The sequence below is a fragment of the Mytilus trossulus genome, chromosome 7 (assembly GCF_036588685.1).
Source record: "Mytilus trossulus isolate FHL-02 chromosome 7, PNRI_Mtr1.1.1.hap1, whole genome shotgun sequence".
Lineage (NCBI taxonomy): Eukaryota > Metazoa > Mollusca > Bivalvia > Mytilida > Mytilidae > Mytilus > Mytilus trossulus.
The window spans coordinates 63,008,473-63,035,705 of record NC_086379.1 but is presented as its reverse complement, the minus strand read 5'-3'; the positions used below and the strand labels follow the sequence as shown (position 1 = coordinate 63,035,705).

General features: G+C 31.6%; 1 protein-coding gene across 1 annotated transcript; it reads left to right on the top strand.

The window, feature by feature from the left end:
- Positions 1-1,484: 1,484 nt before the first annotated feature.
- LOC134725520 (DNA polymerase delta subunit 2-like) lies at positions 1,485-18,234 on the top strand. The gene is made up of 10 exons (XM_063589402.1): positions 1,485-1,777; positions 4,999-5,120; positions 6,997-7,120; positions 7,424-7,544; positions 10,882-11,077; positions 13,845-13,925; positions 14,278-14,435; positions 15,846-15,973; positions 16,786-16,887; positions 17,920-18,234. Exons 1-10 carry the CDS (start codon positions 1,552-1,554, stop codon positions 18,078-18,080), a joined length of 1,419 nt encoding a protein of 472 aa, XP_063445472.1. The 5' UTR covers positions 1,485-1,551; the 3' UTR covers positions 18,081-18,234.
- Positions 18,235-27,233: the final 8,999 nt, after the last annotated feature.

Here is a 27,233-nt window from a genome sequence, read left to right as displayed (position 1 = left end):
TAACACACAAAATGTTGGGAATAAACCACTTTTACATATGCACAAAAGCTGCTATTTGACTATCTAGACCATATGCTGTTAAAGTTAAAATTGAGAATGGAAAAGGGGAGTGTGTCAAAGAGACAACAACCTGACTGATATCCTGTATTCTGTTTATTTCAGATATCATTTTAATTGTATCTTTTAGACAGTTTTCTATGAAACAAAATCATCAAAATAAAAAATAAAAAATGAAAGGAAGCTAAATGGAATCTTAATATAGGGACGAAGTCCCCAATAACGGTAGAAAAATCAATAAAAAAAAATCAGGAAAATTTTCCCGAAATTTTCATTGTACTAATGAACTCAAAATCGGGAATTTTTTTTTGATGTCATGTTTTGAGATTTCCGCATCTGCGCAGAAATCTACAATGAACTTCCTTTTTCCGGTCTCGTTTGTATGAAACTTTGAGTAAAATATATATTTATCAGTCTAGTATAAAATAGGAAGGAACGCAATACCAATTTCATTATTAATAATTCCTTGATATAAAAAAACGTTACCTGATGATAGCGTTTCTTTGTTTACATTGCATATGACGTCATAACTTAAATAACGTCACAACTAAAATCCCTAACAACAGAACCAAAATCGGAAACGTTACGGTATTTCCGTTTCTTTTTTTTTTAACAAATATTTAAGTTACAAAAAAATAATTCATACAGACTTCGTCCCCATTTACAGGTAATGCCTGCCTCATATTATTAACATTCAATGGATATATATCAAATGTAGTTTTAATAAAAACAATGAAACATTTACAGAGTATGTTTAACTTTTACTGAGAGAAATTGCTATAGCTATCAATTTGTTCTATAAAAGTGTAAACTTTATTTAAGAATTGAATGCTTCTTTTTGTAAATTTATTGGGTGGTAAAAGCGTTGACCGAAGTACATTTTGTATGAAGCGCGGAAGCGCTTCATTCTAAAAATGTACGCACGGATAACGCTTTTACAACCCTATAAAGTTTCAAAAAGAAGTATTCAATACTTATAATTACATTTTTTTAGCTAAAATCATGAAAACACGATTTTTTTCCAGTTTAATTTAATTCACCTGTGCACTTTTTTGTGGGACCTCGTGTCATCATGCATGATAAATGTTATTGTCTGATGCAATTGTTTATGGAATAACATGTTAGCCAATCAGAATAACGTATTATAATGAAACTTACATCTAATGTAATTATTACTATATAAAGGCAACATGCTTAATAAATCTTGTATATGAAGTATCCTGACTTTGAAAAAAATATACCTATATACATGTACCTCCAAAGAAAGTTATGCATATAAAGTTGCAGCTAGTTTTCAATTATAAATTATTAGAAGGTGTAAAATAATCCTGAAAATAGAAAAAATAATTTTGGGACGTTGCGTTCCATGATTTGCCGCACTTTTTTTTTGACTATTTTGTCAAATCATGCAAAGAATTTACCTTCACGTTAAAGAGTTCCGCTGGCGGGAATGTTTTCAGTTTCTTTAGTTGTTTTTCTTATGCACAGTTGAAAATGTTGTTTAATCCCGAAAAAGGCACTACAAATGTTGGAAAACTACTGACTGAACCGACAGAATCATCTGATGCAGATTATGTTCGATCTGATTGTAAATATGAAGATTTGTCGGAAAGATTTCGAGTGAAATCTAAAAACTTTTCAAGACAGTATGCTCATCTGTATGCTGAACGGTTGTGGAGTATGAGGGACAAAGTAGTAGATGCTGCCAAATCAAAGTGGGGTAAAAAGATTTCAAAAACTAATCATTGTCAAAGAACCCACCTTTGTCCTTTCTTTTTCTGAGTATTTTTGTTTTGTTTGAATATTATTCTATTTTAAAACATGAATCTGTTCCAGGTCTTGCAATAGCACAACAGTAGTTTATTTATACATGTATTCCAACATATGCGCTGATGTCATATGAGCAAAGCTGGTTGCAATTACGGCTGGCAGGCAGATGAAGGCCCTAGAAGCTCTGGATAAACTGAAATCCAAATCCTAAATTCTAGACCAAGCTTTTACAAATGTATAAACCAATTTTTTTAAAACAAAAACTTTAAAAGAAAAGAAGAAAATCAAATTTCAGATGTACATTTAGAGAATGTAGAAATTCACCCAGTCGTCAAAAATTCTCTCCTTTCATTTGTATTTCAACCACAACTTGTTTGCAAAACCCTTTCTGTTTGGATTGTGGTATCTGACTTCCTTTCACAGTAGCGGATGCAGAAGGGGGATGTTCAAGGGGTTGTACCCCCCTTTTTTTGGACGATCAATGCATTTCGAATGGGGACATATAGTTGGAACCCACCCTCCCTTTCTGTATGTGTTGGGAACCCCCATTTAAAAATGGGTGGATATGTCTATGCAGTTGTGACTGAACATTCTCAAACACACACGGTGACACCTGACAGAAATCAATGTCTGACTTAGTTATACACACGCACAATATTTCAACTTGCCTGCCCAACATCTATGTCATGGGTTTAACTTGCCCGCACCAGATTTTACTTGCATAGCAATTATATTGAACTCTGGGTATATCCAAACTCATGTAAGTTTAATAAGAACAAATTGACAATGCCATGGCAAGCAATGAACAAGCAACATAAATCCATATACAAAACAACAGAACTTAAAAATGAAGCTATATAGACTGATCAACACAAACCTCACCAACAGCTTGGGTGATCTCCTGTGCTAAAGAAGCGAATTAGATCCTACTCCACAAGTGGAACCTACATGTACAATGTATCATGTTGCTCATATTAGTACAAATCTCTACCCTTTGCAGATTTTGCCAAAATCTGTGATACAATCAGACAATGCTGTGCCATCTACAGTTCATGTACCGGCAAATAAAAGTCATGCTTTTTCCAACATCATCAATCTTGACCAATGGCAGCACTTGAACTCTCTTCTGTATTGAAGGTGGAAAAATGGTTGTGTCAAGTGTTTACAAGAAGTTTAGCAGGAACTGAAAATATTTGTTAAAATTCCAACAAATGCCAGAGAAAAATACACACAGGAACTTCAATTAGCTAAGAACTTCAAAATGGTTACCAAATATTGGTGAAAGTTTTGGGTGGAAAAAACTTGTTGCACCATCAGTACATTGTATATATATATATATACTGAGTGCCAATGAAAACGCAACATTTGGTTTTTCAAAAATAAAATTTATATCAGAAATGATAATCTTTCAAAATAAATTGTTTTTGAAAATTAACAATCCTAACAATAGATCGATATCAAACAAAAATGTTTCATTGTCATCTTTAAGACGCTATAGGTAAACGAAACATTCAATGTCGAATCATCAACTTACAGTCCTAACAAAACATGTTACAACACCGTTGTGCAGCGCAATCTCGACAGCGCCGTGGCATTAATCATCCCGGACGTTTAATGTGATCTCGAGGAATGTTGTTCCACTTGTCCCGCATATCAAACTCAATCTGACTTATGATATTGGTGGTGGTTTTCATCGTCTAAACCATGTCTAACCTGATGCAAAATTTGCTCGGTCGGACCAAAATCGGACAAAACACATGAATTTTGGCCAAGATGGGTGCCAAATGTCTATGTAACCGCCACTGACGGTTTTTGGTACACAATGAATGATTTTTGGTCTACAGAATTCGATATTTACATCTTACGGCCGTTTAGATGTCACTAAGGAAAGACTTTGGTGCTCTTTAACAATTTTTGCGCAAATGGTGCTTTACTTAAATTGCTCCAAAGGATCTACTGTGACCACCATTGAACTCTCGTGACCTTTGTACACCCATATCAGAGTCAATATCGAATATGTTTAAGACCAAATGTATCGGTCTGGCTGAGCGTTTCTTGCTTTTTGTACCCGGGATGTCGCTTATCATTAAATGGTTCATTTTGGTTGAACTTGTGGATGATTTAGGTTATTGAAGAGGCTACAACTTCAGTCTTCTCGTAATTGTATGCAGTGAAAGGCTTCATGTGATCATGCCCAAAACTGCATGTCGCTGGTTGTCAGACAGTCCTGGGATTTACTCAGATGTTTATTGCAGTATCCTCAAAATAAGGGCGGGAAAATTCATGACATTAGCAAAGCTTTAAATGACAAAATCGTGAAAATGATGCGTATGTTGAAAAGCGGTGAACTCGGTTTATGTCTGTTCAAAATAATCCGTACTTCGCATTTGTTCCAAAAATCACTCAACCGTAAAGTTGTCGTCAATTGTCTTAAAAGTCATTTTAAACCAACTGTACAAAGTTCTCATATAAATAAAATAAAAATCATAAGATTTTTTTGAAAAACAAAAGTGTTGCGTTTTCATTGGCACTCAGTATATATATATATATATGTGGTCATTGTCTATATTTTCTGAATTACCTAGGCCTGTGATCATCTTTTAGGTGCTTTTTATTGGATTCAGCCAGTTACAACTGCAACCAATGAAAATCATTGCATTGTGGATATAAAACTGTATCTTTATTTGTGAAGAGTGGAGAGGAGGGGATTTGATCATAACCTTTGGCTTTTGAAGATTGATAATGACAATTGGAACATTAAGGTCTTCATCTTTGTAACACGCCATCATACTTTTCGGCATTTTGATATACAAATTTGTGGGAAGTAGTTAACACCTTTGAAGAACTGAATAAAACAAAAATTAGAAAGATCTTTATTAGACATAATTTTTTTCAGGGTTATATTAATGTATAGCCACAAATCGATCTTTGAACCATTTGTGACCCATCTGGAGTATAATTTAAGGCAAATTCTCTCATGGTGATTATTCACTATTTAGAAATCAGTAAAAAGTTTTTATTTTAATAATTTTTAAAGACTTGGTTATTATTTATTTCATCATCAAAAAATTCCTTAAGCAGTTGAAAAAATTGTTCACCATTAACTTCATCTGTCATGTCTGTAGATAGGATATTGTATATTTATACATATATTTATATTCTTTTTTGTAGGAAAAGATGTAAATATAAAGAAGTTGCATGAGTTGCAAAGTGATGAAAAATGTGTTATAATTGGTACCCTTTTTAAACACATGGAACTTCGACCTAGTATCCTAAAAGAATTAAGTGAAGAGGTATGATTGTATTCAATAGATGTAGGAAGATGTGGTGTGAGTGCCAATGAGACAACTCTCCATCCATTATCAAAACTGAAATGTGAGAATCAATGGTGATAATGGCATAGCTATAAAAAGTTTTGTGTTTCAGAAAGATGATAAAAACTGTTATCTGTATTGTACATTTTTATGTATACATGTAGGTACAGACTCAGAGGCTTTAATTATTGTTTATGTGGACAGGTACTTTTCTGATTTTAGCAAGGAATTTTCGATAAAAGTATGGTTTTATACAAAGTACTGCCTCTTTAGTGTAGGTCCACATACATCCTTCAACTATGAGAAAAAGCCTACGTATATTCTATGTAGTAAGCTTAAAAAGGCTCCAGCATAACATCAAATAAGAAAATGAATTACCTGGTTTATCATGTTTAAATGCTAAACCAAACAGAAAAAAAAATATAGCAGAAAGCAACCAATGACGGTGACTGAAATACAGACTCCTGATTTTAGACATGCACTTAAATATTGTGGCAGGTTTACCGGTAAATGTGATTGTGAGCAGTCATACCTCCCACAACCTGGGACATGTTGTTAAACAATATTTCACTGATGCCCATGAATGCAGCAAAATTTGAATAACCGAAGAATAACTAATCAATTGATATATTAAGTTTCTAGGCTCTCATTCTTTTGTACGTCATTAAACAAACTTTAATTAATGGACCAAACTCATAGTATCAGGTTTCAGATATTACTAACTGACATTTTTGTGAAAATCTAAAATTTGCCACTGTCAGTCAGGTGTACTACTGGTACAAGTTATTTTTATTTATTTAAAGAAGAAGAAAAAGTTATAAACTTATAAGTTAACTATAATGTTTAAATAATCTCCCATCAATTTTCTCAAAAATTACTTATACATGTGTATAAGTAAATTTTTCATACCATCCCATAAAATTTCTCTGACAAGTATTGAGATGTTAAATCATGGCTTTAATGTTTTTTCCCAGGTAAGCTCATTATTTTTATTAGAGTCCAATGTTTCATCTCATTAGTTCTACAAAGAAACTGATTGCGCAAAGATCTTAAGCTTGTAAATGATCAGTGTTCTGAAGATAACAGACAAATGGGATTTTTATTGTCTATGAAATTACACTTAAATGATTAGTAGACCACTGCATAGGGCAGATAAATTAAAATTCTATTAGAGCAAAGAAATCCTAAGAATTTAATAAAAGAAGATCGGATGACTTTTTTACTTATACAAGTAAAAAAAATCTGAATGTCTAAGGGACATAACTCCGCCAATATTTTTTTCACTTGTATAAGTATCCTACAAATTTATCCTACAAATTTACTTATATAAGTATATTAATATTACTTCTTCAAGTAATTAAAAATAACTTGTACAAGTAGTACCCCTGACTGACTGTAATCATATCATACATTTCATCACTGAGCATCTGCATCAGACTCAACAATATGAAGTTGACAGATATGCTCTAAACATGTACTGTATATATATGCTCTAAACATGGACAGATATGCTCTAAACATGTACTGTAAGTTAAAAAAAAAAATTATGAATTAAACAGGATTTTTCTGAATATTTCAAAAATTAAAATCACCTGTTATTCTAAATTGACAAAATCGCAATAATAAATGCATGCAATAATTTCTGAATTTGCAGAAGAAGATTTAAAAAAAATATTTATACACATTTGCTGAGATTGAATGCATCATTACTAACATGATTTATATCTTTGTTTTCACTCAGTCAAATTGTAGTAGGTCGTTTTGATACTTGTAGTCTAATGGAATTTAAAGATATCCTTTATTATGATACAGATTTTAAAATACACAAATTTATATTGAATATATTTTTTTTCAGCATAATTTGATGCCTCAACCTATTAAATCTAAGTACACAGATAGTAATGATAAATTGATCCTTGAAGATGAATTACAAAGAATTTTATTAATTGGAAAACTAGATATACAGACTTCAGTGACAGGTATGTAGAAATATAAAGGCTTGTAAATACTTTCTTAGATACTTGAAGGAAAATAAGATCCAAATAGCAGGTCAATTGAATTGTGAAATTTAGTTCATTTTTAAAATCAGTCAACATTCTGAAATTTCATTTTTGAGGTATCAATGTAAATTATTTCTGTTATCACATCAAAATTCATCTAATTGCACAATCTGAAATGTGCATAATGCGATCTATTATTTGACCAAAATATGTTAAAAAAAAATGAATTACATTCAAATGTACCTTGCACAACTTGTTGAAATATTTACACTGTTTTTATAGGTGTAATTGTTGCATTGTATGGTGTAGAACCAGAGGACAGCAGAGGCAAGTTCCAAGTGGAGGATTTCTGTTACCAACAGTTACCAAAACAAATACCAAGACCAATGTTTGAACATGACAGGTATACATACTAACCAAACAAAAAGTGGTACAGAATAAAACTGAGAAAGGACATGGGGAATGTGTCAAAGAGACACCAACTACAGTACGGGTAGGGACTTATTTTTATGGATGCCTTAATCCGTCTAGATGTCAGACTGGTCGGACAGTTGTCCCAGTGTAATAAACACCTGCTGTGCAATATCCAAGTGGAAGGTCGTAAATCAATCTGTACCAGCTTGATTAGAACTAAATTTTACCTGTACAGATATAGTATTTATGGAGAATAGATAAATGTAAAATATTGTTTTGTATTCAAAGAGAAAGAATTGAAATTAAAATTAAATATAAGAATTTAAATTAAAAATTAAATATAAGAATTAAAATTAAATATCATGAATGTGGGATTTTTTTTAATATAATTTGACAATAAAATAACGACGATTTTTTTAACAATATATTGTGTTGCCAATTATTACAATAGTTTTTTGCCAATAAACTATTTTGTATTTGCATTTGTATTTGTAAACCGTAAATATTTCATCTAATGCAAAATAATAAGTCTAATAACAACCAAGACTGTTTTCAATCGAAGTTTAAATCAAATTGTTGAGACATCAATCCAGTAAATTATACGAATTTTCGTTGATGGTTATATTATTTCCCCCTTTTAACGTCCTGTTCCTTTATATGTTATTATTAGAAACACAATTTTAAGTATAAGGCCAACATATCGTATTTATAAAATATGTATAGGCATTGTGATTAAAGTTATTTTCCTTTTGATACAACTTTCCCCGTCTGAGCCTCTACATCAATTCACACCTGTCAATCATTTCTCACAAGTAAAACATTTTGGTCAGACAGATCACTCGTGCTTTCTATTTTGACATATTTCCCGTTAATCTCTTTGAAAGTCAAACAATTGGTTTCTTTAAATACAATATTTATAACGCCGTGATCATATTTCGATTCCTAATTTTTATTTTACAAAAAAATGTTGACACTTGAGATATTGCCTTTCTATTTTCATGTCTCAAATATTTTATGAAAATCGCCGGTGTTTTTATTATAAATATATTTTACGAATTGTATCAATCGATACACGAAAATCAAAATTTAACCTTATATAGTTTATTGAATAAACGCACATTTATACCCCAATGGGGTTAAAGACTCGTGATCAGCTGTCTTTACTTTTTCATCGTACTTCTAGTCATTCTATTAAAAGCTAGCACAGTCAGTGTGAATTTTTAAATCGATGTATTATTTCCGAAGTTTAAAGGAGGTCTCCAAATAGATTATTTATTTGGGAATCCGGGAAACGACTGATAAAATTAAAAAAAAAAATAGTTAAAGCAGACTAATTCTTGTTTTGTAAATCGATTAAATTTCTATTCTGGTCAATCGATCAAGAGCCTCAAAACTAACGCACAATACTGTCAATCATTCCACATCAAATTAAATCATGAATGGATTTTCCCACGGTCGTTCAGTAAGGTCACCTGAGTTTACTGTTACGACATTTCCCGCCATATAAAAATCTATCTTTAATATCTTTTATTAGCATTCAATATTATTGTGAGTGGAGTCACTGTCAAGTTAAAGTTTAACCACGTGCACACGCTGTTGATCACTAATATGTGTATCATGGAATTGTCTTTTCACTGCAATTTTTTCTTAATAGATTGCTTTTAAAAATATATAACATACATGTTTTCTTTTTTTTACATGGATTGTGCGTAAATTAATATTATGCAATTAATTTCGGGATTTCGGGATTAACACTTACGGGATTTAAAATCGGGACCCTGGGACTTCGTGTTTTTAAGCACAGGATTTCAAATCCAGACCCCATTTACCCCCTACACGGAAATGCAGATCAATTATATTAATTTAGCATAATGAACAAACATGGAAATCTTAAAATAAACTTATGCCCGGGAAGAATCAATATCTTCTTCTAGTGTTATTGTTTGCGTTCTATTTTACTTATACATCTCCAACTTTGAAGTTTCGGACAATATTTGTTTACAGTAAAAACTAAAAAGAATCATCAAGCTACTAATAATATACAAGTATTGCTCACTGTAAATATTTTTTTATCTCGGAACTGACCCAACACAGACTGAATATTAAATACATATTATAGAAATATTTTGCATGTGACCGCGTCAAACTAACACTTGAGACAGCATTCTGCTAATCCATGGATTTACGAATAAAACAAAAATAACCGTATGCTTCCAGAAATAGAATACATGTAAAAATATTTATGTTTGAAATTTTATGCAAACAAATAAGAAAAAGATCCACAAAAAAACAAAAAATAAACAACAAGGAACATAGAATAAAAATAATTTCACAGAACAAATTAGAAAATAAATAGCAGTTGAAATATAAAAACCATAATTAAAAAATAGGCTATTTTTATTAAAACAAAGTTTTCTCCAGTACTTCACCTGTAAAAATATTTTATGTCAAATACGATGTAATCATTAAAGTGACAGAGGTTTAAATTATAGGTAACCTGATTCTGAAATCAGTGAACCGTAATTCTAGCAGCACGGATTAAGATGAAAGGACAAATATATTGCCAATCACGCCTGGATCTGTTGATTAATGACCATACTATCTACCATAAAAATGTCCGATTAGTCATATCCGACTAGACGGATTAAGACATCCATAAAAATAAGTCCCTACCCGTACTGTAGACCAAAGAGCAGAAAACAGGCAAAGGCCACCCATCAATTCAGCAAGAAAATCCCACACCTGGAGGGGTGCTTCAGCTGGCCCCTAGAAAAAATGTGTACTAGTTCAGTGAAAATGTACATCATACTAAACTCTGAAGTATGTAAATGATCTCAAAATAAAAATAGTGTAAGACTAACAAAGGTCATATGGTCCTGACTTAGGACAGGCCCAAAACTGCAGCATATGTTTTTTGAGATCTCAACCCTTATTCTAAAATAATGGTGTAACAATCAACTTTTAGAGTACGTTGTAGATATTTGAATTTATAATTTTACAAACCTATAAAAAAATTGGTACTTGGTTGAACATTTAAATTTGTGGTCCACCTTTACGTCAATGAAATCCTTGATAATTGGTATCTGTGGAATGAAAATTAATCCACTGTAGCTGAAACAAGTCATTGGAAAAAATTTCAGACATTAGATTAAATCTGGACTTACAAGAATTTATTTTGTTTGAGTTTGGTAAATTTTCTTGGTATTGAATGTCAAAATAAATGCACATGTTATAATTTACTCCCTATTGTCAATTTTAAAATCATTTTAACAGAAAACTGGAGTGACCATCCTTTTAATGAGACTTTTATATACTTTATTATCTAGGTTTATAGCTATCATATCTGGTTTAGAAATAGGAGGAAAAGATGAAAAGTCTTTTCCATTACAACTTATGGTTGACATGGTAACAGGTCAGGTGGGAGATATGGACCAACAAGAGTCCTCTTCTAGTATTGTACGTGTAATAGTAGCAGGAAATTCCCTCAGTCAGGATACACAAGACAAAGAGAGTTTACAGAAGGTATATAATATTGATATGATAGAAAGTAATATACTGTGGATTAATTATTGTTTGTTGGATATAAATTTTTCGTGAATTTTGTGCAAAAAGGCAGTCAGGGTTACTACTTTTACAAGTTATTTTGAGCTCACCGGGCCCGAAGGGCCAAGTGAGCTTTTCTCATCACTTGGCGTCCGTCGTCTGTCGTCCGTCGACCAGCGTTAACTTTAAAAAAATTCTTCTCCTGTGAAACTACTGGGCCAAATTTAACCAAACTTGGCCACAATCATCATTGATGTATCTAGTTTAAAATTTGTGTTTTTTGACCCGGCCAACTAATCAAATGGCCGCCATGGCTAAAAATAGAACATAGGGGTAAAATGCAGTTTTTGGCTTATAACTCAAAAACCAAAGCATTTAGAGCAAATCTGACATGGGGTTATATTGTTTATCAGGTCAAGATCTATCTGCCCTGAAATTTTCAGATGAATCAGACAACCCATTGTTGGGTTGCTGCCCCTAAATTGGTAATTTTAAGGAAATTTTACTGTTTTTGGTTATTATCTTGAATATTATTATAAATGGAGATAAACTGTTAACAGCAATAATGTTCAGCAAAGTAAGATTTACAAATAAGTCAACATGAGCAAAATGTTCAGTTGACCCCTTTAGGAGTTATTGCCCTTTATAGTAAATTTTTAACCATTTTTCGTAAATCTCCATGATCTTTTACAAAAATCTTCTCCTCTGAAACTGCTAGGCCAAATTAATCCAAACTTGGCCACAATCATCATTGATGTATCTAGTTTAAAATTTGTGTTTTTTTACCCAGCCAACCAACCAAGATGGCCGCCACGGCTAAAAATAGAACATGGAGGTTAAATGCAGTTTTTGGTTATTACTCAAAAACCAAAGCATTTAGAGCAAATCTGACAAGGGGTAAAATGGTTTATCTGGTCAAGATCTATCTGCCCTGAAATTTTTAGATGAATCGGACAACTCTTTGTTAGGTTACTGCCCCTAAATTGGTAATTTTAAGGAAATTTTGCTGTTTTGGGTTATTATCATGAATATTATTATAGATAGAGATAAACTGTAAACAGCATTAATGTACAGCAATTTAAGACTCAAAAATAAGTACAAATGACCAAAATGGTCAATTAACCCCCTGAGAAGTTATTGTCCTTTATAATCAATTTTTAACAATTTTCATGAAATTTGTAAATTTTTACTAACATTTTCCACTGAAACTACACGGACAAGTTCATTATAGATAGAGATAATTGTTAGCAGCAAAAATGTTCAGTAAAGGAAGATGTACAAACACATCACATTCACATAAACACAATTTTGTCATGAACTGTCTGCTTCCTTTGTTTAATTCACATATGCCAAGGTGAGCGACACAAGCTCTTTAGAGCCTCTAGTTATTTATTTGAAGAAGTAAAAAAAAATATACACATTTAAGTAAATAAATAATGTTTGAAAAATCTGCCCTTAATTTTCTCAAAAGTTTACTAGAATAAGTAAGTTTTTCATACAATCCCACAAAAGTCCTCAAGTTTTGAGATGTAAAATCTTGCCTTTAATGATTTTTCCCAGGTTTGCTCAATTTTTTTTTTAGAGTTCAATGTTTCATCTCATTAATTCAACAAAGAAACTGTTTGCCCAAAGATCTTAAGTATTTGTGCAAGGTCTTCAAAAATTGCTCCTTGGGGGCTTGTAAATGAGCAGTGGTCTGGAGATAACAAACAATTATTGGATTTTCATTGTCCTTGAAATTACACTTAAACGATCAGTAAATACATCTGAAAAAGGCAGATAATTTAAAATTCTATTAGATCAAAGAAATCATGAGAATTCAATAAAAGAAGATAGGATGACTTTTTTTACTTCTACAAGTAAATAAATCTGAATGTCTAAGGGACATAACTCAGCCAATAATATTTTTTTTACCTATACAAGTAAATAAAATTCACTTGTACAAGTATCCTACAAATTTACTTCTATAAGTATATTAATATTACTTCTTCGAGTTATTAAAAATAACTTGTTCAAGTAGTACCCCTGACTAAAAAGTGAACCACAAAATTAAATGTTCAACAAATAACAAATTTTCTATAGGCATGTATGTAGAATACAGCAAAACCACAAAATTAAATATCTACGAACATTTAAGATAACGTACTCCACGAAAATTGGTACCTATGAAAATAAATGAATCAAAAGTAGGCAATACTGAACTGAAATTTGTATACTTGTTATAGCATTCACGACTCGAAGCAATTTCTAATCTGGTTTTGGAATACAAATTTGTATATAAGGTTTTACTCTGTTCACCTCTTCAGTATAAGCAGTTAGTTTTTGATAAATTCTTAATGAGTGCAGATTGAAAAAAAAGAGCTTCAAAATTAATATGCAGAATGCATTTTTTTAACCCATTTTCTTTTCTTCTTGCTACATGTATTGTGTTTAAGTTGACAGCTCTTTTATTAAGGGGATAGATTCACAAGATATAACACTAAATCAACACACTAGGACTCCCTTTTGTTTGCTTATTTAATATTGTTTGTCCAAATATGTGGTGTTAAGTTTAAAATTAGAAACCCTTAAAAAAAAAGGTTTTGTTCATCAAATTCAATATTCAAGAAAAATTAAATATCTGACTAACTGACTAGATCAGTAGAGTTTTATAAACCAACTCAAATTTTCCAGAGTTGAATTTTATTTACAAAATTTAACCATAAAAACAGAAAACCTGAATTAGTGAACATAAATGATTTTTCAGGCCAAATATTTAACAAAGAAATCTGAAGCAGCAAGTGTAGAGGCAGTAAAAACATTGGATGATGTTTTCTTTCAACTATCTGTGAGTAAATATTCTTAAATCAAGCATACTCCTAAGTGAATGTCACTGTATATTTATATATATAAGGAAGACTTTTCCTTTCAAATTGAATGAAACTGTAATTAATGTTAAAGCCAAGAATTGTGCTGTGTGTTCTTATACATCCCATTCTTGGCTAAAACCATAGAGGGTCACTGTATCACTATTTTTTAACACTATGTTTTTCTGACTGAATTTAATCTTTAATCATGAATAAAGAAAATGAGATAGCAATTCGACAATTCTCAAATAGATAAAAGACATCTAAGAATGTAAGAGGGCAACATATGTGTTGTCAAGTCACTAATTATAAAAGATGAAAATTGTATTTCAGGGGAGTGTTGATGTTGATGTTATGGCAGGAGAATATGATCCTACAAACTTTACTATACCTCAACAACCTTTACACAAATGTATGTTTGCTCAGGCATCTAGATTTCCAACATTTAAAACAGTCACCAATCCATATGATTGTCATGTAGAAGGAGTCAGGTAAGTTGTTAAAACAATCACAAATCCATATGATTGTCATGTAGAAGGAGTCAGGTAAGTTGTTAAAACAGTCACAAATCCATATGATTGTCATGTAGAAGGAGTCATTGTAAATTGTTAAAACAGTCACAAATCCATATGATTGTCATGTAAATGGAGTCAGGTAAATTGTGAAAACAGTCACAAATCCATACAATTGTCATGTAGGAGTCAGGTAAATTGTTAAAACAGTCACAAATCCATATGATTGTCATGTAGATGGAGTTAGGTAAATTGTTAAAACAGTCACAAATCCATATGATTGTCATGTAGGAGTCAGGGAAATTGTTAAAACAGTCACAAATCCATATGATTGTCATGTAGGAGTCAGGTAAATTGTTAAAACAGTCACAAATCCGTATGATTGTCATGTAGGAGTCAGGTAAATTGTTAAAACAGTCACAAATCCATACAAATGTCATTTAGAAGGAGTCAGGGAAATTGTTAAAACAGTCACAAATCCATACGATTGTCATGTAGGAGTCAGGTAAATTGTTAAAACAGACACAAATCCATACAGTTGTCATTTAGAATGAGTCAGGTAAATTGTTCAAACAGTCACAAATCCATACAATTGTCATTTAGACGGAGTCAGGTAAATTGTTAAAACAGTCACAAATCCATACAGTTGTCATCTAGAAGGAGTCAGGTGAGTAGTTTTAAAAAGTTATCACTATTTGTTTTTCATGGCATATTATTTGTTTATGTTTCATATTTTTGGTAAAGGTATAAATTATCATCATGGCATTTTGAGTTTAAGCAGGACAACTTATTGAACCTGCCCTTTTTCTGTCATTTTTTTGGAAAATATGTAAATCATTGGTTAACCTTAATGTTTTTAAAAACTTTCCTAATCAGTTTTTTTATGGCCACTTTAATCTGCATGACTTTTTGTCCTTGTCAAGAACCGACCATGCAATTGCTGTAAAGCCAGTCAAGGTGGTTAAAAACTTCTATTTGTTTGTCCTTGTCAATCTCTTTATTAAAATATCAAGTACCTCTTGTTTAATGTCAATCTATTTATTTTGTGTATATAACTGAAGGAGCAATTTTGAATTGTGTAATTCATGCTTAATCTGATTGTCCTTGTGTTGATAGGGAAATATATTTAAATTTGTATAATGAGTGTGTATTATTATATTGCTATTTTTAGTTTGCTGTAGAGCAGATAAGGAAATGTCTTTCCTGACAGATATTTCACATTTAAAAAGATAGAAGCAATTTGTTTCTAACAAACAACACTATTAAGTCAGAATAATAAATCATTTATGTTAAATATTTTTAAAACTAAGTGTTGGATCTACAATGATAAATACTGATGCATATGTTTTTCTTCCACAATTATTTATCATTTTAAAAACATTTTTTTAGAGTCCTTGGTACCTCAGGACAGCCAGTTACTAACATCATGAAATACAGTGAATTAGATGACCCAGTTGACATATTAGATAAATGTATTACCTGGGGACATATTGCTCCCACAGCTCCAGACTCATTGGGTATATACTATTTATTTGCAACATGTTAACATCAATAATAAACAGAAAAGGAGTTCACTGAGTTAATGCCTTTTTTATGCCCCACCTACGATAGAAGAGGGGCATTATGTTTTCTGGTCTGTGCCTCTGTTCGTCCGTCCGTTCGTTCATCCGTCTGTGAGTCTGTTCTCTTCAAGTTAAAGTTTTTGGTCAAGGTTGTTTTTGAAGAAGTTGAAGTCCAATCAACTTGAAACTTGACAAAAAATACAAATGTTCCCCATGATATGATCTTTCTAATTTTAATGCCAAATTATAGTTTTGACCCCAATTTCACGGTCCACTGAACATAGAAAATGATAGTGCGAGTGGGGCATCCGTGTACTATGGACACATTCTTGTTCTTTTTGTATTTAAAAACAAAAACAGTTTAATATCTTTATACTTTGACTTTACTTGATAAGCATAAATCACCAACATTGATAAAGTAAAGATAGCACAGGAAGACCATTTTACAATTACAAGTAAAGATGAGTATATAAATTTGTGTTAGTGGAGGGGCTTTGGTTATTATTTTGTGAGCATAGCCACAGGCTTATTGAGTATCCAAATATCAATTTCCACTAAAAAAATCATTAAAGCTACTGCCAAAAGTCACATGTGTATACACTGCAACTACAGAGTCTGAAACAAACATGTAAATATACAATTTAGGGAAATAAAATACAAAGTCATGTGCATACATTAAACATTTAGCCAGAGTTTCTAAGGTTTTGAAATAAGATTTAACTGCTAAAATTGTTAAGGAAGTGTAAAATATTCATTTTCTTTTACAGGTTGCTATCCATTTTTTAAAGATGATCCCTTCATTATAACAGAATGTCCACACATATTCTTTTGTGGAAACCAGTCATCATTTGGCAGTAAAATACATAAAGGTAAGCTGTAATTAGAAATGAAGAAGTAATCACACAAATCTGGATCACTTTGCTTTAGTCTAGAAATTTATGATGATTAGTTTATTGAAAGACCTTTTGTCTGATTTTTAGAATATACCTTAAATTGTTATAATATTCGAACTAGCTCTCGTCTTTATATAGCATTTCTGTGATAATGCAGCGTAAAGCTAACAACAATAACGGTATTATGCAATAGCAAGAAATCTTCAATTGAAAAATAATACAAATATTTCAACCCAAACTTTTTTTCACCACATTTATTTTGTGTCAAAAATTCAGGCAGTAGGAAGCTGGAAAATTGTGTCCAAACTTGCACCAACTGTTCATGGTTCGACCTCTGCAGTCGTATCAGGCTGCACTCTGTTAAGCATTTTATCAAAGGTTATTGTAAACTTGATTCTATTATAGATTCAAAGGAACATTTGACTATTTTTGTAGGATAATATATATGATGTATGATAAACATCTTGATATTGTTTGAAATTACATAATATTATAAAAATGAGATCACTATCCACCAAGTTCAAATAAATATGTAAGCAATTTTAGGCAAGGGTATGACCTTCAACAATGAAAAAAACAAATACCATTAGTTTTAATTCAATGTATCTTGTAGTGAAATTAAGTAATCATGCCTCATTTTGTTATTTCTATTTAAAAAATAAATGCTGTTAAACATCAGTATGAAGTAAAATTTATTACATAAGTAGGCTGTTTTTATACACATTTAATATTTTTCTATTATGAAACAAAGTTTATACAAATCCAAGGTCGAAGAAAAAGTGATATGCAATAGTTTATTATTGGTATCATAATATTCACATAGAAATTCAATTCCATTTTAAACAAAAGGATTCTTAAATAAATACCATATATTACTTATCATCCTTGATATTTTAAATTTGTGTTTTTCATTTGTTTTTGATTGAATTCTACAAAAATAACATGACTCATCTCCCCTTAACTATTTATTGATAACTTATTAACATTAATAATCTTATATCATTTCAGGACCTAACAGCCAAGAGATATTATTAGTCAGTGTACCTAAATTCTGTCAAACAGCTACATGTGTATTAGTAAACTTAAAAACATTAGATTGTCATCCCATGGAGTTCAACTCACAATTCACACAACCAATGGAAACTGAAAGTCCTGAAGTTGATAAATAATTCTGACCATTCATTTTTTTTGAATTAAATATATTATGTAATTAAATTTTGTACATTTGTCTCTATTAAAAGTGCTAAATATGAAAAATAAATCTTTATATACAAACCAATAGAATAGATTATGATCTACAAAGCAGAACTAAGCAGGCCAATTTAATGATTTATAAAGAAAGTTGATCGATCAGCCTTTTGATGATGATTTTGGGAATTGCTCAATCTCATTTATATAGTTCACACTAGAACATTGCCACAAGAATTCAAGAAAAAGACCTTTTGGTAATTGTTTGAACATGTCTTGTGAAGCTTGATTAATTTCAAATCATGTGTTCAATTGGGGAATCTTCATGGAAGAAACTGTTTGCCATCATCAAATAGAAGTTGAAAATGGTTGTGAATGATTCTAAAACACTCCTGGAATGATCTTATATATAAGTCAAAATAAAACAATTAAGAAACTTGTGTTTGTTTTTACGGGAAGTTTGAATAGTAAATAAAAGTAAATAATGTGAGAGTATACTGACAGTTCTTAATATAGATCACTCTAAATGACTTCGAAGGTAAAATAGTTTCATCCTTATATAAAATAATGTTTAAAATATCTTTCACATTAATATTTGAAGGATTTTAAGTTAAAGCAAAGCACATGTGCTAGTATGAAACGCAAAAAAAGAATGAGTAAGTGATTGCTTTTGTAGTTCTTGAAATTTAACACTTGAATAAAAATTGCATATTAATATATATTGATTAGGTAAATTTTATTTTTGAAAAAGATAAGGGATCCCTCTACAATTTCAATTACAAAGTTTACAAACATGCCAGAATGGAATCAAACCTTGCAACATCTATTTTTTTTTTCTCTTATTTCTTGCTTATTATACCATATAATCCACACCCCTGTCTGGCCAGGTCAAATATTTAGAATAAAACACATATAAAAGCCTGCATTCAGTAAATGATCCTTTGATTAAAAAAAAAAGTTATCTTAATATACCTTTGAAAACACTATAAGCAACTTATGACATTTTTATAGATTGAACAACTTACTGAGCCACCATTTTCAATGTTTTATGGCAGATATGGATGTTTCATCACTAATATTTGTCCATCTGCTGATTTCTGTCTGCAAAATGTGTTTGTGTGACATCTGATATGTCATGGATGTTATTTTTCTGGATATTTCACCATATTCAACACCTTTGCTTAGTTTTCTCATTAACATAATACAACAATTTTCATGCAGTGATCTCATTTGAGGCTGACTTCATGCATGAACTTCTTAGGAAGAAATATAAGAAGTTAGCAATATCCTTTAACTCTACTTTCCGCTATATTGATGACGTTCTTTCACTAAACAATTCAAAATTTGGTGACTATGTGGAACTCATCTATCCCATCGAATTGGAGATAAAGAATACTACAGATACAGTTAAGTCGGCTTCATATCTTGACTTACATCTAAAAATTGACAATGAGGGTCGGTTGAAGACAAAACTTTACGACAAAAGAGATGATTTCAGCTTTCCAATTGTGAACTTTCCATTTCTAAGTAGCAACATTCCAGCAGCACCTGCATACGGGGTATATATTTCCCAATTGATCGATATTCCCGTGCTTGCATTTCCTATCATGATTTTCTTGATAGAGGGTTACTGCTCACAAGGAAGCTATTAAACCAAGAGTTCCAAATGGTGAAGTTGAAATCATCCCTTCGTAAATTTTACGGACGCCATCACGAGTTTGTTGACCGTTATGGGATAACCGTTTCACAAATGATATCGGATATGTTCCTTACGTCGTAACTACAATCCCCTTCCCTTTCATGAATGTGACCTACCGAATTAGACTATTTACAGGATTTGTTTTCACGTAAGCAACACGACGGGTGCCGCATGTGGAGCAGGATCTGCTTACCCTTCTGAAGCAACTGAGATCACCCCTAGTTTTTGGTGGGGTTCATGTTGTTTATTCTTTAGTTTTCTATGTTGTGTCATGTGTACTATTGTTTTTCATTTTTAGCCATGGCGTTGTCAGTTTGTTTTAGATTTATGAGTTTGACTGTCCCTTTGGTATCTTTCGTCCCTCTTTTGAATGCAGCACAAAATCCCCAAAACTCAATATCATTGAAATTGTTTACAGTGTCAAAAGTATAATTTCTTAGAGTGTGTATAAATTTATGAAATGCCATTGGTGTTTGGTATGATGTTTCATGATTATTTGTGCATATCAGTTTTTAAGTACTAGATAGTGATTGTCCTCAATTATGGTATGTAAAAGTATGATGTGTATTGTGAATACATAAATTTTATATATTGTAAACCTCAATAAATAGCAATAGCTCACAGTTTTATATGAACATGATGATAATGCATTGGACGAAAAGCTTTAAATTAATAGCTGGACACACCATATCTATTAACCGATTTGTTATTGGGGATTCTTTAGCATATGTCCATTTCCTTTTTTATTCCCCACTTAAGGGCATTATGCTTTTTGGTCTGTTTGTGTGTTCGTCTGTCTGCTTCAGGTAAAAGGTGTTGGTCAAGGTAGTTTTTGATAAAGTTGAAGTCTAATAAACTTGAAACGTAATACACATGTTCCCTGTGATATGATCTTTCCAATTTTAATGCAAATTTTGAGTTTTTGACTCCCCATTTCACGGTTCACTGAACATAAAATAAGATAGTGGAAGTGGGGCATCCATGTACTATATAAACTCATCATAGATACCAGGACCAAATTTAAAGTATACACCAGAGGTGTTTCGTCTACAAAAGACTCAGGGTGACCTATAGTTGTTAATGGCTGTGTCATTTTGGTCTTTTGTGGATAGTTGTCTCATTGGCAATCATACCACATCTTTTTTATATCATCAGTGACGCTCGAATCCAATAAAAGTTAACAAGGCCAAATAAAGAACGAAGTTGGAGAGCTTTGAGGACAATAATTCCTAAAAGTTTTGCCAAATACAGGTAAGGTAACCTATGCCCGAGGTAGAAAAGCCTTAAAATAAGTAAATTTATAAATATAACCATATCAATGACAATTCATGTCAGAACAAAAGTGCTGACTACTGGGCTTGTGATACCCTCGGGAAAATAAATATCGACCCAGTGGTTGTAAATAAACTCATCATAGATACCAGGATACAATTTAGATATACGCCAGACGCGCGTTTAGTCTACAAAAGACTCATCAGTGACGTTCTAATCCAAAAAAAGTTAAAAAGGCCAAATAAAGTACGAAGTTGAAGAGCATTGAGGACCAAAATTCCTAAAAGTTTTGCAAAATACAGCTAAGATAATCTATGCCTGACACATTCTTGTTTCCTTATAAAAGATATGTTGGGATTCTCCATGAGACATATTCTCGTTTAGCTAACCTTGGCCAAAAGGTGCATTTAATCTATTGGAATCAAATGTCTGTTGTCTGTGTCAAGTTAAAAAAGATGAAACCTGTGAACAGTACATAAAGATATTTGCACTTTCAAGATTAACAATACATTGTTTCATTTGTCAAATGCAAATATTTGATTACTTTTTTTTGTACTTTCATATGAAGAGTCAATTTTCTGTCCACAATTTATTTGAGAAGTACTTGCATTTTGTATAAGCATTTATTTTTCACTGAATTATGTACTCAACATATAATGATATGCAAATTAAGCTTATTTATTTTATCAGATAGTAAATATTTTCCTGTATCAACAGCATAATTATTCGGTTTTGTCCTTGGAAATCTGAGTTATTGCCCTTTACATACATCTGATTTATTGTATTAGCTTTCTTGTGCAAAGCTTTATATGTATTTTTTAGGCCATTATAACCAGCGCCCATAAATTTGGTTGTATAGTCTAACATGTTGTGTTTTGAAAAAGTTGGTTTATTTTTGAAAATATCTTATATCCACATATCCTTGGTTTCATGTAAATCTTTTGTAAAACCAAACATGCATTCCTGGTATACCATATCACTTCTTGAACACAAGGAAAGGTTTAATACACATGTATTTTCTTGAACCACCAAACAAACAAAAATCAAATGTTATATACCCATAAAGTCTTACAACAGTCTCCTTGTGTTTTTTGCATTCATATTAAACGATATTGTCTTATATACCACTTGGCCATATGAGTGTCTTAATTAAGTAATTATAGTCATTGTCTGGTTTTTCATTTCCACAGACAAGTGTCTAATGTTAACTTGATAGTCAAATTGACAAATATATACATAGAAAACATTTCAGCACCCCCTGATTTAATACATTATAGTTGGTAAAAATTAGTTTGAATTTAAATATTGATTTTAACCAGACTAATGTTCCTTTAAAGAGATGTGACCATACAAGTTTGACCGTTCATGAAGATATCGACGTATCATGCACATAAACCATGCCTCCCATGCAAATTATCATATGTAGTTTACCACCGCTTCAAATTTGAGTATTTAGGTCCGGTGATTTAAAATTTTTATTCATACTCCGTAAGTAAACATGATATGAAGACGAATATCGGAGACTCAAAGATTGCAGATTATTGACACGCGGTCATCAGGGTTATTTTTTTAAATCTATTGGACATAAGATGGGCTGCCATTATATTGTAGTCAGCAGACTTGTTTAGAAACACATCCTTACCAATAACATGAAACCCTTGCCAAGATCCGGTTGACCACTGGTGACATCTCGGTGTGAAGACTAAGGCACTGCAACGACTGGTTAGACGAATGCCATTCGCAATAAGTCATGTTCTTAAAAGATAATGATTACCACATATACAGCTATCAACCAGAACATTGAGGAACCGGTTGAAATCAGCAGGACTGAAGTCGAGGAGGGTAAATGCAGCATCGTTCAAGGGCGGTTACCGCATTTCTTAAAGGCAAAGAAGTAACAGCTTCGAGATAAACAATAAAGCAACTACAAAAGATTCAATTGCAGAAGGACAGACTGCTAAAATAAGTTTTAAAGTTAAGTCATGTCTATTTGAATAGAGTAAAAAAGAGCCGTGGTTTGTCAGATCTGTTTATCTTTTTGAAAAGTCCATCTGTTTCATTTAGAGCTGATAAATTGTAACTATTAAAAACACCAAACGAAATCTTATAATTCATTTACTGATTTAATTGAATAGGAGCATTTACTATTTGCACTTAGTATACTGACCTCGTATTATTCAAACTTCTAATCTTAACAAAAACTGAAAGGCGTTATGTTATCTTTAAACTAGAAGTCTTTAATGCCAATATAGAATTGTTCGATTCATATTTGGTTTCCATTCATGTTGAACAATTGAAACCCTGTTAGTGTAATGAGTAATCAAAATAATTGCTGCAAGAAAGAGACAGTGTACATTGATAATAATAGTTTATCAGTGAACTAAATTAAGTACCACAATGTAATATACTTCTGTTAACCAGACTGCATAAAAAGACACGGAATGATAGATTTTCTGGAATCTCGCCCTTTAGCAAAATTCATGAGTACTGGTACCCATTTTGTGAGCAATCCTTTTCTGCGTATAACCGTTCGAGAGATTGTCTTAAACTTCCAGTCATAGGTTTGAACTTTTGCTGAGTATGTATTGATAGTTTAGCTGTGATTTCGAGATACATAACAGCGTTATTATAGGTTGCTTTGGGTAAAGGAATTTGGAGGGGTTTCGTGTATTAAATTTATATTCCATGTAGCTTTTGTATCAATTCTATTATTATCTACTGGAAAATATATGTTGCATGTTATATGAACGTTGTATTAACCTAATTGAAGCTGATAACATCGGTTGTAAAAAAAACTAGCATATGGAGTTGAAATCTGGTTTCCGTGAAAGCGATATATTGTGATTTTCGTTAATTACAAGTGATATCAGTTATGCGATAACACATGGTATTAATTATTGAATGTATTTTAACTAGTACATATAAGTTACATTATTAGAACCATTAATAGTTTTCCAATCAAAAATATTACAAAAATATGAATTTACACAAATTCAATACAGATGATTTTATATGCTAAGCATAGCAAAGAAGCAAGATAAAAACGCAGAAAACTTGATTATTTCAATAAAAGAGGGACGAAAGATACCAAAGGGAGAGTCAAACTCATAGATTAAAAATAAACTAACAACGCCATGGCTAAATATAAAAAGACAAACAGACAAATAATAGTACAGAAGTCACAACATAGAAAACTAAAGACTGAGTAAGACGAACCTCACCGAAAACTTGGGGTGATCTCAGGTGCTCCAAAAGGGTAAGCAGATCCTGCTCCACATGTTACTACACATCCGGTAAATAGTCTTAATTCGGTAGTTCACATTCGTAAAATGGGAAGGGTATTATAGTTTCGACATAAGGAACATATCCGATATCATCGGTAAAACGGTAATTCCATAACGGTAAACCATCTCGCGATGATCCAATAACAGTTTAAACAATTTAACCTTGAAATGTGTATCATAAATGGAAAAAAAACATATGTATAATATGAAAAAAAAGAAGACGTGGTATGATTTCCAAATAGACAACTCGAGGTCCCCATTAGAGACTAGTAATCAGTTTTCAATTATAGATCTATACATTACCTGGGGCAAAACAAACTCGTAACTTTCTTGAAATTGATTTCTGGCGGCAAAAATTATTTGCGTTACCGTTTGATGTAATTGGTACAATATTATATAATTGATTTCTTAGTACCAAACGATTGACCAAACGATTTCGCTTCAAGGAAGACATAAATGGGAATTTTATCATTAGTTTGAAGACGAATTGAGAAAAAAGCCGACAAAATTAACCGTTCTGGACAAAGGTAAGGTTCTTAAAACTTGGTGCCGTTGAAACTTAGATTGTTGATATTGTGCTACAACACATTCATTTATCATTAAGAGGGTGTCCATGGAAAAACCAGGCAGTGAATGGGATTTGCCTGATATATACTTGGACAGCCTCTTAATAATTTCTTGAAACAATGAATCTTTTCAAAACATGTCTCTTTTTTCTAGTCCTGCTTAAATTTTCCCTCCTATAGCACCTTTCACTATATATAAATCAGACTTACTGTATTTGTTTTAATTTTAATTATAAATTTTCTGATTTGTGGTTTTTCTTGGAAATTAAATTCTACAAAAAGAATGTTTCGTCATATAAATTTATTTATACATTCTACCACTGCATCGAGAGTGATACATGTTTTATCAACTCTAGACAGAATAATTTTCAAATTTCAAACTCGAGGCTTGCCGAGCGTTTTAAATGTCTAAAATTGAACTGTCGAGGGTGGATGAATACCGTATTGAATAAAATAGTGACACAGCGTGTAATTCTGTGGAATTTTAAATTTTGCTTTTCCGTACCAAAACCACAATGAATGGATAAATAGAAATACCATTCCGTGTCAAATATACCTGTTCCATTTTTAACTTACCTTGAAAGTTCATTTGATCAATTGGCATCCAACGCCACTTTATTCTGTAAAGTTTTAAAGAAATATGAAACCCCTGAACATAATTCACTACAGTACATACAATGCTACATTTGTCGAATACATAATTTCATTTATCAAAATATGTTACTACAGATATTTTTTTACCATCAAAGGAGTCAATTTTAACTCCACAATTTATTTGATAACTTATATGACATGTATAATCATTCATTTTCACAAAATTATATACTCAACATTTAATGATATTCAAATTAAACTTATGTATTTTATCAGATAGAAAATATTGTACTCAGTTATTTTGGTATCAATAGCATGATTATTCAGTTTTGTTCTTGGAAAAAAAGTTATTGCCCTTTACAGATTAAATGATTAATAAAATTAACTTACCTGTGCAAATAAGTTTATGTAGATTTTTTGGGGGGCATTATAACCAGAGCCCATAAGCCTGGTTATATAGGCCAACATATTGTGTTTGAGAAAAAAGTGGTGTATATTTTTTGAAAATATCCTGTATCCGCACTTCCTTGGTTGCATGTTAATCTTTTGTCCAACAAAAATGCATTCTTGGTATACCATAAGAAAACGTTTGATGCATTGTGTTTTCTGGTATCATCAAACAAGCAAAAAAGCAAAAAAATATTCACCAAAGTAGCCTTTCCACAATCATAAGTCTTTTTTTTGCATTGGTCTTAAACAGTACTGTCTTCAACAACATTTCAACATTTCAGTGTCTATGAAGAGGTTATAGTGCTTGTTTTACATTTTGACAGATATGTGTCTTAATGTCAACTTAAAAGTCAAGTGGACAAATAGAAGTATGAAAACATTATTTCAAATTAATTTGTCCATAAAAAGGCACATGAGATTAACAATAAAACAAGAACAATTGTTATCAAAGGTACCAGGATTATAATTTAGTACGTCAGACGCGTCTACAGAAGAATCATCAATGACGTTCATATTAAAATAGTTATAAAGCCAAACAGGTACAAAGTTGATGAGCATTGAGGATTCAAAATTCCAAAAAGTAATCAATGCCTGGGATAAGAAAATCCTTAGTTTTTCGAAAAATTCATAGTTTTGTAAACAGGAAATTTTTTAAAATGACCACAATATTACAAAAGATTCAATTTCAGAGGGGAAGAATACAAAACAACGTTTTTAAAGCTAAGTCATAATAGTCTAGTTAAACAGATATGTCAGAGTTCTAGTTTCTCAGATCTGATCATCTTTATGGCAATTCAGTTAAACAATTCATGGTGCTAAAGAACAGCTGTTTCTAATGGTTCAAATATACTGAATCTAATCAATAGGGTTGGGAAAACAATCTTGTAAATTCAGTACATTAAATTCTTTTTCATTGAAAACTGACAATTAAATTGTAACTATAACAGAAACGTAATCTTATAATTCATTTAGAACTTTGAATAGAAACAGTTACTATTTGCACTCAGTATTATGAAATCTAATTATTCAAACTTCTATTCCAACATAAACTGGAAGGCGTTATGTTATCCTATTAAACTAGAAGACTTTAACGCTGTTTCACTCTTGATGCCAATATAGAATTTTGCGATCCATATTTGGTTTCGATTCATGCAGAACAAGAGAATGTGCCAGTAATCAAAAGAAACGCTGGAAGATATAGACAGTGTACATTGATAATAATAGTTTATCAGTGAATTACATTCAGTACTATAATGTAATATACTTCTG